The 12,722-nt window shown below is 56.7% G+C and overlaps 1 protein-coding gene across 4 annotated transcripts in view; it reads right to left on the bottom strand.

The window, feature by feature from the left end:
- Positions 1 to 567: 567 nt before the first annotated feature.
- The window catches only part of TBC1D14 (TBC1 domain family member 14), a 104,898-nt gene continuing 92,743 nt past the window's right edge, over positions 568 to 12,722 (bottom strand). For all 4 annotated transcript variants that reach the window (XM_036086208.2, XM_078068349.1, XM_078068350.1 and 1 more), the window contains 2 exons: positions 6,516 to 6,774; positions 568 to 2,971 (listed from right to left, as the gene is read on the bottom strand). In XM_036086208.2, the coding sequence (XP_035942101.2) occupies positions 2,906 to 2,971; positions 6,516 to 6,774 (325 nt within the window). In that variant the 3' untranslated portion in view covers positions 568 to 2,905. The remainder of the gene's footprint in view (positions 2,972 to 6,515; positions 6,775 to 12,722) is intronic.

Genomic DNA, 12,722 nt, shown 5'->3' on the forward strand with positions numbered 1-12,722 from the left:
TCCACCCCGGAGCCGGCAACGGAGGTGCCCACAGTCCCCCGCAGGCTGGTGGGGGGCCTGCAGGGCAGCACCTGGCCGACCAGGCTCTGAGCAGGTGCCGGGGTGAGCGTGCAGCCCAGCAGCTGGCTCAGGGTGAGCGCGGGCTCACTGCTGGGATCGGGGGCAGGAATGGGGTCAGCGAGTCTGAGGTTCCCCTTGGGCGTGCAAGGGCCACGCTAAACTCCCAAATCCCGGTACCAAATTAACATAACCACCACACCTTTTTTATTTAACCGAGCATAACAAGTGGGTTTCAAAATGTGATGCTCGGGGCGCCTGGGTGGCTCAGTCGGTGAAGCGTCTGCCTTTGGCTCAGGTCATGATCCCGGGGTCCTGGGATCGAGCCCCGTGTCGGGCTCCCTGCTCAGTGGGGAGCCTGTTTCTCCCTCTTCCTCTCCCTTTGGGCTCTCTCGCACGCACACTCTAATAAAATCTTTAAAAAAAAAATAATGCGATGCTCAAAGTCAAATTTTGCCATACTTGAAGGTGAGAACTTCAATTTTAAACCAAACCACAGTGAACGTTAAGTAACAATTTTACATGACTTTTATTTAATAAAACCACATATTTACAATTCAAAAAGTCCTAATTTGATAGACTTTACTAAATAAAATTAAAGGTTAACTGTACAAGCAGTTAAAACGTGGTATGTAGCAAGTATTATCAGGAAGTTTCTATCAGCAAACTATTCAAAATAGTCAAAAACTGAGCGGTTAAAAAGTACCTTTTAAAGTGAACATTGTTTCTAGATGGGCTTTCAGGGACTGGTAGGGACGCAGCTTTCGACTCTAAAGTGCCAGTTGCACAAGGTCCCAAACCCCAAGTCTTAGATCCAGACAGCCGGCGGCCCGGGCTGGCAAAGTGCAGACTTGCAGCGGGCGCGGCCTTTCGGTCGGGCTCCCCCGTTTTCCTAAGCGATGGCATCCGACAGAGCAGCCCGACCCCGCGGAAAGGGGCCACGTGCGTCACGCGGCCCGAGCTCCCGGCGTCAGGTAGACATGGCCAACCGGGAAGACCCCGGGCGGTCCCCAAACAGGCCACGGAAACCTCTTGTGAGCTAGAGATTTGGTACGTGTTCCGGATCGGCACGGAATCCCGTCTAAAAAGGTAATGCATACGCGGTGACATAAGTCCCGAGAGACGGATGTCAGGCTGTCCGACGGAAGTGTTAAGGGCTGGGTTTGGACGCGCGGACGAGCCGTGAACGCATCCCGCAGCAGCGGCGCTTCCTGTCCCGACTGAGGAACATCCGTATGTACAGTAAGAAAATATATACACCTTCCAGAACAGAAAGCCCACGTCCGGGAACGACACTCAGCCCGTGTGGGCGAAGGGCTGGGGCCGGCGGGGTGACATTCGGCAGCACAGTGGCGGGCGGGCGGACGCCTCCTCCGAGAGGGCAGCCGGGTCAGCACTTCCAGGCTGAGGCAGAGAGTGGGTCCGAGATGCCCCGCAACCTTCCAGGAGAATTCAGTTAAGAAGACTGGGGGACAAAGGCAACTCCAGGAAACGGGACCCACGGCCACGGCGCGGCCCCCAGCCCGTGCCAGCCATGAACGTGGCAGACAGAGAAGGCCCCGGAGAGCCAGGCCGCAGGGAGGCCCCCATCCCGTGCCGCCTGTGGCCAGCCCGCTCTCGGAGCCGGGGCGCTCCCCACATCAGCACCGAGAGCAGCCGGGGGGCACCGCCCGCCCGGGGGGAGTGTGGCTGAGGGGAGCCGGTCTCCCGAGCACTCGCAGACCCCAGCACACGCCGGATCAGCGCGTGGGGACCGGTCTCCACACATCTGCCTGTCCTCTGGGCTCCTCGGTGTGAAAACCGTTCCCGTCTTTGAATGTGCATGACCAAAAGCGCTTTTAACAGAATTCTTAAAGTTAGGAAGAAGCTCGAACGAGAAAGTTGCGGATGAACTTGGGGGAAAGCCAGCTAAAACGGGGAGAGGCTGACGGGACTGCATGCATGCGGCCCGCTCCTCGGCCCGCACAACGGTCTATCTTTTAAACCAAAGGCGGGGAGGGAACCGCTGGTCCTCGGGGCTGATCCTGCTGTTCGGGTGACAGAGGGAAGAGCGGCATTCTGGAAGAGCAAGGGCGCAGGCTTGCCCCGCCACCCCGGCCTCCGCACACAGGAGGCGTGGGGGCTGGAGCCTGTCTCCCGTCTCCGGCCTCCTGGGTGAGCAGCAATTCCTGCTCAGGAGACGGAGGGAACAATCTCAGGGGAGAGCAGGGGTCCCCCGGAACCCAAGCGGCCACTTTCAGCCCTCACGCTGGGATTCTGTCAAGGTGACAATGGAGAAAGGCCAACCTGAAGGTCAGGTCGGATCCCAGGGAGCCCACGGGCATGCTGGGTGACCACCCTGTGAGAGCCCGTTTTCCTTTCGTGCTATCTTTGGTAGGTGGGCTTTAAACAGGACCCCCAGCCCCGGAACGGTTCTCCCGGTTAACTAAACCAACAACTCCTTCCTCGCTCAAGTAGGTCAACAAGCCGGGGACACCTCCCAGACCTCCTAAGTCGCATTCCTCCCGCACCTTGGCTACGGAAGATTGTAAGGTACCTTTCATCGGGTGACATAAAAGCATGACAATTTAATTAACTTCTGTGAAATAAGGTGGGGGGGTAGCTGCTGCCTTATTTCTACACCATGCAGAACACACAGCGTTGGCCGTGGTCACACCAGCTCATCGTGCCACCGAGCTTCTTAAGGCTACGCCTTGGTTGAGTCCTTTAAAAGTTGTTTTAAGGCCAACTCCAGTGTTAGGCTCCAACATGGAAAGAGCCCGTTCTCGGCTGTCCGTGTGTCCGTCCGGAACAACGCAGGTGCCCCCCGGAGATCTGCTCTGGTGCCGAGTGCGAGTCCGCCGGCCGCTCAGTGTCTGAGGGACGGGCTTCCTTTCTCCGTGTCCCGGCTGTCCTTCTGCAGGGCCGTCAGCACCTGGGAATCACAGGGGAGACGTCCGTGGGTGATCTGCAAACACACTGGACACGGGTCCTGCAGCCTCCCGGCTGGCGTCTCTCCCCCCCACTTCCGCGGCTCCCGTTCCTCCCGCCACACCGGCGGCCACAGCCCTCCTCCTAGCGTGGAACCCAACCGCGCCATCTCTGGGCTAGTGTCCTACAGCCCCGTCCCACTGGCCACAGGACCACCGTCAGGACCCGGCTACGGAGCTCTCCTTCCAGTCCGGCTCCAGCCCCGGCACTCGCCACCCCCCAAGCCAGGCTCTCGGCTCCCCGGACGCTAACAAGCGCCCCTGGGCCTTTCCGCGCAGCCCCTCTGTCCGCGGCACCAGCAACCCAGGTGTCCCCCGAAGGCTAACAGCCGTGGGCTCTCACGCCCGCCCGGGCTTTCCCCAAGGGCCCGAGCCCCCAGCTCTGTGCTCGCCCAGCTCCTGGTTCACACCTTCATTTCTAAAGACACTTTGCCCGCTTAGGAACAGCGGTGCGCTCCGACCGGCCGCCCAAGTGCGGCGCCTCCCGCGCGCGGCTCCAAGTGCAAACGGGCTCCGGGGGGCTAACCCCCGCGGCGAGGCCCCCGAGCAACCGGCACTCAGCCGGGCCCGTGCTCCCACCTAGACTGGTGGGACTTCAAACCCGGGGGCTCGCCGACTGCCGTCAGGTAGTACGTCACTGTCACTGAATTACAGATTACGGGGGGCGAAGCAGAAACACCTTAGGGAGGTTTTGAACAAACCGCACAGAAGGAAGTCCCCCTCTCTACCTCTGAGTCGATGGGACTGCCGAGCAAACGTATTCACTTACTCGTCTGTAAAGCTCTCCGGGGTCCCGACCTGAGGAGCTTGTAAGAGGAATGTGTACAGACCACAGTTCCCATGGAGCCCAGCACCGTATAAATCCGATGACGCCCCCCGGCCCCCACCGTCAGGCTGATTCCCATTGTGACCCCGTGATTAGAAATGCCCCGCTATCCAACAACCGCTGACCTAGTTTGAAGTGAACATTTTTACCTTGTCCCCAAAACACGAGAAGGGCAACAACAGACCCGGGTTTAGTCCTGCCCTCTGTGTGCCCATGTGGGGGACGCTCGGGGTGGGTGGGGCGCAAAGACCAGCGACAAGGAGCGGCAGACCGGCGGACCCTCGACTGCAAGCGTGAAGTCAAGTGGTGACCGAGCTACGTGTGGGACAAAGGCCTTGGCTTTCTGCAGCGACTCCAGAAACCCCTCAAGCCAGCGAGCCACGGAGACCTCAGCGCGCCCTCCCACACGCGCCAGCTTCACAGGCACGCCACGCAGGCCGTCACATGGGGTCCCCACCCAGAGGGGCCTACTGAGCTGAATGCTGTGCAGTCACCTTCTTGAAACTCTTAGTGATTCTGAACAGTGATCCCAGATTTCCATTTTGCACCGTCCACTGACTTGTAACCAGAGAAAGGCTCTTTCTCCCTCTCGCCAGATCCCTGATAATCCTACAGCCAGGCCTGCTCACACACTATAAGATATAATTCCTTACCCTATAATTTGTCCATTTAGAGTGTACAGTTCAAGGGCTTTCAGTGTATCCACGGATGTGTGCGACGCTGCCACGGTCCGTTTCGGAGAACCCCGTATGCTCCCGCTTCCCCCGACCTCCCCACCCTGCCTGACCCCGCCCGCTGCCAGGGCGACCACTCGCTGACTTCCTGTCTCCACAGAGGACCCTGTTCTGGACTCGCCTACAAATGGAATCACAGAGAGTGTGGTCTTTAGAGTCTGGCTTTGTCCCTTCAAATGATGTTTTCAAGGGTCATGCATGTTGTAGCGTGTTAGGACGTCCTTCCTTTCATCAACAGATTGTATTTAATTTTTCAAAAATGCAAATCCTATCACCCAAGCACAAAACAGTGCCCCTCCCCACGGACCCCCTCCTAGTATTATCCAAGCTCCCATACAGCAGCCATGCTTCTTCCCCAAAGACCTACACAGGGAGGGAGTCTGGCAGCCAAAGAGAACATCATGTAACAGGACAGGAAGGACAGGAAGGGCCAGCTCAAGGGCCAGGATGAAGGACCCAGGTAACAGGGGAACTTTCCTCTGTTAATAAATGCACTGAATGGTACACTTTCAAAAGGGTGAATTTTATGGTATGTGAATCACATCTCAACAGAGCTGTCTGTGTTATAAAAACAAACAGGTGGGGCGCCTGGGTGGCTCAGTCGTTAAGCGTCTGCCTTCGGCTCAGGTCATGATCCCAGGGTCCTGGGATCGAGCCCCGCATCGGGCTCCCTGCTCAGCGGGAAGCCTGCTTCTCTCTCTCCCACCCCCTCTGCTTGTGTTCCCTCTCTCGCTGTGTCTCTGTCAAATAAATAAATAAAATCTTTAAAAAAAAATAAAAATAAAAAATAAAAACAAACAGGCTGCTAGAGAGAGACAGCCTGATCGCCCATGAAGTAATCTTTAGATCTAACAGTCACCTTGCAGGAAATACAGAGTTTTGGGGACCATGCTGAACACCACCACCAAGATACACCCGGCAAGATCCAGACTCTGGGAGACGCCGCAGGACACATGAGCTCGTTTTTTCAGTAAATAGAGGAGGAGGGATAAAAAGAGAGGTGGGGTAACCCATATAATACAAAGAGACTAACAAGATCTTTCAACTAATGGCAGTGTGAACCTTACCTGGATCTTGATTCAAACAAACTATAAAGCCGCGAACACCTGAGACAGAAATTTAAAAACGCCTGGATATTTGACAAGGGCGTGGGATCCGTTGTCTAGTTTACTCTATTTTAGTATGTATTTGAAATCTCCCACTAATAAAAAAGGTCACAGGAGAGTACGAGCCTCCACAGATAGTCTCCAACTGATCTGATGCTTGGACAAGCTTTGAGCCGATACAGGGTCAAGAAGCAAGGCTATTTTTCCCTTCTCGTACCATAAAAACTTGGAGCCAGCTAACACCGGCCAATCCCACGGGGCCAAGCCCTATGCAGGACACCCAGAAAGGGCGAGAGGAATCTCGAAGGAGGAGGCCCAGGCTGGACTCACCCGCACACCGTCAACTCAGCTGCTCCCCTGACTCAGCCACCAGAGGGCCAGCTCGACCCATCCCAGAGGAGCCGTCCTTCAGGTCTCCTGTCCTCCAGTGACCTTTGTGGGCCTCCTCTATTTACCAGTGATGGGGGACAATCCCACCACCCTGCCCCAGGACACAGCGGGGGCGGGGAGGGGTGCTTGGTTTAGAAAATGCCTTCTAACGTGTGGACAGCACAGCACTGGCAGGCAAGAGATCCTGACCTCCCGATGGCACTGACGGATGGCTGGGGAGCCTTCTGTTACCCACCCTCCTTCTGAAACTCCGAGACGGAAGGACTGCCCAAGACCCCGCACAGCACAGCCAAGCCTCAAACCCAGGCTCCTCGTGTCCAGTCCAAGGACTTTATCTGTTTTCTCAAAAGGCACTTGGAGTAATGACTTCCTCAGTCAGGCCACCGGGCTGGGCTACTCCGCAGGAAAAAAAGAGAACAAAAGGCCCATTTACCTGGGCCCACTTCCTGTTCCGACTCTGCATCTGAATCGTAGCTATGGAAGCGAACACCTCCTCCGCCGGCAGGTCGTCCGGGAGCCTTGTCAGGAACTGGGCCATGTGAATGAAGTCCATCTTGGTCAGGATGTCCTCAAACAGCTTCAGGATGCCCAGGGCCGTCCGGAACAGGAACCCTTCCCCGTCACGACAGAACACATCCCAGATACGACAGGCCAGATCCAGGGGCAAAGATTTACTGTACAAGGTAAAGATCCTGGGGAAAAAAAAAGTTTTGAGTGTTTCAGGTTTTGGATGGCACAAAGAGCTCTGAATTCAGGTCTAATCCACTGAAAATGCTCCCGGAGTCAGTCACTTTCATACTTAAGACACATGGCAGGGGAGGGGGAGCAGGCAAGAGGCCTGGATTCATTCTGAAGGCCAATTCAGTAAGAAAGCATCTCTCGGCTTTCACGCGGAATCCCAAACACTGAACAATTGCTGAATAGCTGATGCTGATCACACATACATGCGACAAATATTTATTGAGAATCTACCATGTGCTTACTCCGTAGGAGGTGCTGGACACAAGGTTAGTAAGGTGCACAGACCTTAGAGTCTGCGGGAAATAAGAACAGTCCAGGGGGGCGCCTGGGGGGCTCAGTCGTTAAGCGTCTGCCTTCGGCTCAGGTCATGATCCCAGCGTCCTGGGATCGAGCCCCACATCGGGCTCCCTGATCAGCGGGAAGCCTGCTTCTCCCTCTCCCACTCCCCCTGCTTATGTTCCCTCTCTCGCTGTGTCTCTCTCTCTCAAATAAATAAATAAAATCTTAAAAAAAAAAAGAACAGTCCAGGGACTATAACCAGTGCACACACGTACTCCCCACTCCTGAAGAACACTGTATACTTTTCTCCCACTAGGGGTCTGCAGAGGAACAAAGCAAAATTTTCCAAATAAACCTGAATGCAGATGATAAGAAACTGATCTTATACTTAATGCAAACAATCAGATGAAAAAGTGAAATGCAGATAGGCACGATCTTAAAATATTGTGATAATCACCATCCAAACTACCAAAACAAATACAATATTGGGTGGCTGACTGTATTACCAGGTTTAAGCATTTCTAATCTGGAACGTGCTTGTATCACAAAACGAGGCGAAGCCAGGTTGCGACGTAGGTCGAACAGATTCTCCGTGACCCCATTCTCCTTCCTCGGCTGGGAGACATAGCCCGGGTGCCAGCCCTGGGGTGTCTGCTGACCCCCAGGACTGGCCGGATGCTCCCTCTGACCCCAGTGCTTATCAGAACACGTGTTTGCTTCGGTCCTCCCCATGGAGATGCCCAAGAGCAGGTTCCCTCCACCTCGGCACCTAGCACAGCACCTGGCAATCTCTGCTGAGGAAGCAGATGGGTGGACGCACCGCAGATCTGCTCGGGGGGTCCTAGACGTGGTGGTTCTCACCACCTCCTCACGGGCGGCAGCGCTCACTAGAAGCGGGGATTCTCAGTTGCCGGGGGACACCCCCCCTTCCTCCTGGAAAATCACCCGTCCACAGTTTCAGCACTGCCTTGGCGCCCGCGGCCCCAGCTCTAGAGATACGCGGGGCCGGTAAAGGCATCCGGCCTCAGGCGTCGGACCCCGACTATGGGGCTGGCCTGGTCAGGAGGGACTGTCATCCAGCCTTCAACAGCGGGACTCCCGGCTTCCTAGAATAGATGCCACCAGAGAGTCCACGCCACCCTGGCCAACGTGCTCACGAGGCTCCTGCGCACGGCTTTCCGAACTCTCACCTGGCAGCACGCTCGGCCCCAGCCTTTCCTCCGGGACCCAGAGGGACGTGTCATGCAGTCAAGGGCATGTACCGAACACGGCATGCTAATTAAGACCCCAAGCCATGCAAGGCCAGCCAACTCTAATGAGAGACTTCAGGAAGGCATGCCAATTTAGATTTCATTCAACTCAGGAGATGACATAGGAGACGAGCATCACAGAAAGGCCCCACGTCACAGAAACGACAGCTGAGCTTCGATGAAGGCCCCACTATGTGCTCGGCACCCCCCCCACCCCGGGCACGCCAGAACCACAGCCAGCACTGCCGTGGGAGGCGGGCTCTTCCGACTTCACCCCAGGGAACGGAGCCCCGGGTCCTGCCACCGTAAGAGCTGGAGCCAGACTGTGACCCTGACCCCGAAGCCCAGGCCCTGAAGGTCCGGATCGCTCTAAGGAGTTGGGCGACCCACCGGTGTAACCCTGGTAGGACACTTTATCTTTACAAGTCACAACGAGCCTTCAGCCCGAGCTTGCTATTTCAGATGGAAAACCATCTCATCGCTCAGCCGAGAAAACAAAGAGATTCAAGAGATTTTTTTTTAAAGTTTATTTATTTATTTTTAGTAAACTCCATGCCCAGCTTGGGGCTCGAACTCACGACCGTGAGATCACGACCTGAGCTGCAACCAAGAGTTGGACGCCTAACCGACAGCACCACCCCGGCACCCACAAACCCTTAATATCTGGAAAGCAGTCTTAAGTGAGAGACGGTCAGGAAACAAACCCAGCTACAGGCAAAGAAGAGGGAGAAAAACTGCAAAAGAATGCCTGTGACGTGAAGCTCCCGGGTTCAGACTCACGCATGTGTCTCCACAAATTACCTTAACGTCCTGGGTTTTGTAAAATGAAAAAGAACGCCAGCCCCTGCCTTCGACGCACCCGCTTGGTCTTCACACCCACCCGAGGCACCTACCGTTTCTCTGTGAGACAAGTGCCCAGACCTGAGTCCTTCTGGCGCCCAGCAGGTCAGTCTACCCACCAAAACTCCCTTCTGAAGCCTACTGGTACATGCTCATCACCACTGGCTGGTGAGGGTACATGGCATCAAACAAAATGGACAAAGGTGCGGCCCTCCGGAGGGCAGGAATCTTGGGTGATTGACTGTATTATCAGGTTTAAGCCCTTCTAATCTGGGCTCGGCGGGGCTTCCTGCTCAGTGCTGGCACCGAGGCTCACATCTGTCCTAACAGTCACCAACCAGGCCCACGGTGTCCCTGAGACAGCACAGTACCGACACAAGGCAGCTCGCCCTGGGACGGCCGCCCGGGGCCCTGCCCTCTGCCTCCTCACTGTCCCCAAGCCTGTAGATTCCTCAGGCTTTCAGCAACCAGGGCACAGCCCCTCACCCCCCAGGGTCACATCACTGCGTCCCCTCCTGCTCCGGGGCACACATCTCTGTCCGCTCCCCTCCTCCCACCCCTCCTGCTGACACTGCCCACCCCTCACTTTCCCCTTCATTGGAGACCACTTCTGAGCCCACACTTTAGGATGCTTGCCTGCATTTCAAACCCCACTTAGATTCAAACCGCCACTGTGAAGAGGCCACTGAACCTCTCTTCCCCGGATTTCCTCCCAGGAGGAGCTCACGCGGACACCACTCAAGCAGCTGAAGAGAGCACTCAGCTCCGGCCACCAGGCTCTGCCCTGGCCCCGTGGCAGCCCTGGGATGGGGACGGGGATGGCTCCTGCCAGAGCAGCAGGAACAAGAGAGCTCCAGCCCTTCAGTGCCCTCACCGCGCCCTCAGCACTCGGCTTCCTCCTGCTTGGACCCGTGAGTGCGGGAGAGGCAGGGCCCCCGGGCCTGCCCAGGACGCTGCAGGCTTCTAGCCATGGCAGCAAGAGAGAATTCAAGGCTTCTTCCCTGGACCGCTGCAGGTTACTGCACCTTACGTCAAAATGGTAACTTCAGGTACACATTCACTAATGCAAAATAACGTATTTCTATGTTGCGGAACTAAGGAAGTGGCTATCTGCTTACAAAAGACTTCAAACACACCTTGTGTGCATCTGCTTCCCCCATGTGTGTGGGAGAACAGGTCAGGTTCTTCCTGCCAAGCCCTCCCAACTTCCAGAAAACATCCTGATCTGCAACGTCGCTGTAACTGATGGTCCGAGCTTGCAGGAACATGAGGGGGTACACCAAGGGGGAGAAAGGGGTTCCACAGCCCCCAAAGCCTTCACAGAGGCCAAGGCTCATTCTCAGAAGCCAGCCCTTCCCTCATCCACTCCCCGAGCAGGTAACTGAGCTGATGGGGTAACTGAGCTGATGGGGTAACTGGCTTCCGCGCTGGACACGGCTTTATACACTCTACAGCTTCTCCAATTTCTCCCCGCTGCAACTCCACGAGGACGTACCATCACATCCGCTTCACAGACGAGGAAACTGCGAAGAAAGGGAGCCTGTGGGAAGTGGATCTGAGCCTGAGGTGGAGGCGCCATCCAGCGCCTCCCCTGTGGAGAAGCCACAACTAGAGACTTGGACCTTCTAGGCCTGACACCACCATTCCTGGCCGTGCCCACATGTTCCCAGAGTTATGAGCCTCTGCCCCTACAGCTGGCTTAGGAAGTGCCCCCGAGCCCCTCCCTCACCACGTGCTCCCCGTGTTCCTCACAAACTGAGACGAGCAGTTAGAACAGACATTGCTAAGTAAGACGATTAGATGTCGCAAGGGCTACGTGAATTATTAATGCCAAACATGAACTGCATTCGTTTAAGACTGGGAGATAGCAGGGCGCCTGGGTGGCCCAGTCGGTGAAGCATCTGCCTTCAGCTCAGGTCATGATCCCGGGGTCCTGGGATCCAGCCCCGCATCAGGCTTCCTGCTCCGAGGGGAGCCTGCGTCTCCTGCCTCTGCCCCTCCCCCCGACTCGTGCTTGCTCGCTCTCTCAAATAAATAAAATCTTAAAAAACAATAATAAAAAAAAAAAGACAAGGCTGGGAGATAGTCATGACTCTGTTCCAACTCAGTTCCCAAGTCCAGCCCCCGCCCGAATCCTGGAAGCAGTAAGATCCCCCCCCGCCCCCCGTGCCCACAGAGCACCCTCTCATTGGGCCCTCGTGCTGCAGCCCCAGCGGGGCCGGCAGGCAGCAGGTACGGTGCAGGGGCCCCGGCACTGCAGTGTAGGCTTCCCACTGCGAGCTTGCAACCCTCCCCGTCTCCCCCAACGCTGACGAGGGCCCCGGGTGCGCCAGCCGCTAGCCCGGGCGCTTGGGCGCTTGGCAGGACAAGCCCCTGCTCCTCAGGAGCTCATGGCGGACCTGTCACCCCAACGTTAAAACCTACAAATGAAATGAGAGCGAGATGCAACAGAAACTGGAACCTGCCAACCACAACCTTCACCCTGAACCCTTCCTTCAAGGTGGAGATTCAGTGGGATGGTGCGATCGCCAAGGACCCCCAGACCTCACTTCAACAAACACCATGCGTGACAGGGAACGCACTGCTGGACTCTTCCACAAATCCAGACCGTTTATTACAACCCCCGTTCACACCTCCAGATAATCCTGCCATTCGACATCAGCGGGAAAGAGTTCAAGAAGTTCAGCGACCACGTGTCAATCCTCACACAAAACAGGATACCTGACTGAACACCCAAAACTCTGCAGGGAGACGAACACTGCTGGGGAGGCCGTGCTCTGGCCCTCGTACCTCCACGCGCAGAGAAGAGTGACACGCCACACCCACGCCCCTCTCTCCGGGAAGGTGGCACTGGCAGGTAGATCTAATTCTCCACCATGAGGTCTCTGCACCAACGTCCCCCAGTCCGCACAGAGTGACAAGCACCGGAGCGGCCTCAGGCTGCATTCTGGAAGGGACCCTGACCTAGGACTCGGAGCCACATGTGGGGCCGGACACCAAGGCCACACAGGTACCCAACAAAGCTCCGTCTGGGAGCGGAACGGCAAGAAACAGAGACAGCCTCAGAGCGGGTCAGCGCTGTGAAGGGAGGGAAGCGTCCGCTGCAGGGGTGGAGGGGAGGAATGAGAGCATTCTGCAGGAACCCCTCTCCAACTACATAAGGGCCGAGAAAGCTACCCTGTCCTACTGCGGGGACACAGGAACTGTCCTGGGAACGAGGCAGGAAAGGAGCTGTTGTCATCTTCGTGCCCACGCAGCTCCCCCAGGGACCCTCAGCCAGCCAAGCCACACAGACCTGTCCACCATCGGACCGGGGACAGGAGCGAGAGGCCTCGTCATCGGGCAGCCAGCACCCGGAAGCCTGGGATGTCCCTTGTCTCACGGAACATGTGCCCCGCGCCCGCCCGCCAGCCCTGCCGAGGCGGCGCCCTGCTAACAGGGTGGATGTGGCTTCGGGCTCGTGTAGCACGGTGATAAAGCAAAGGCTCTGGCGTCCGACCAGCCCGGGTGTGACTGGGCAGGGGCCTTGG

The sequence above is a fragment of the Halichoerus grypus genome, chromosome 3 (assembly GCF_964656455.1).
Source record: "Halichoerus grypus chromosome 3, mHalGry1.hap1.1, whole genome shotgun sequence".
NCBI lineage: Eukaryota > Metazoa > Chordata > Mammalia > Carnivora > Phocidae > Halichoerus > Halichoerus grypus.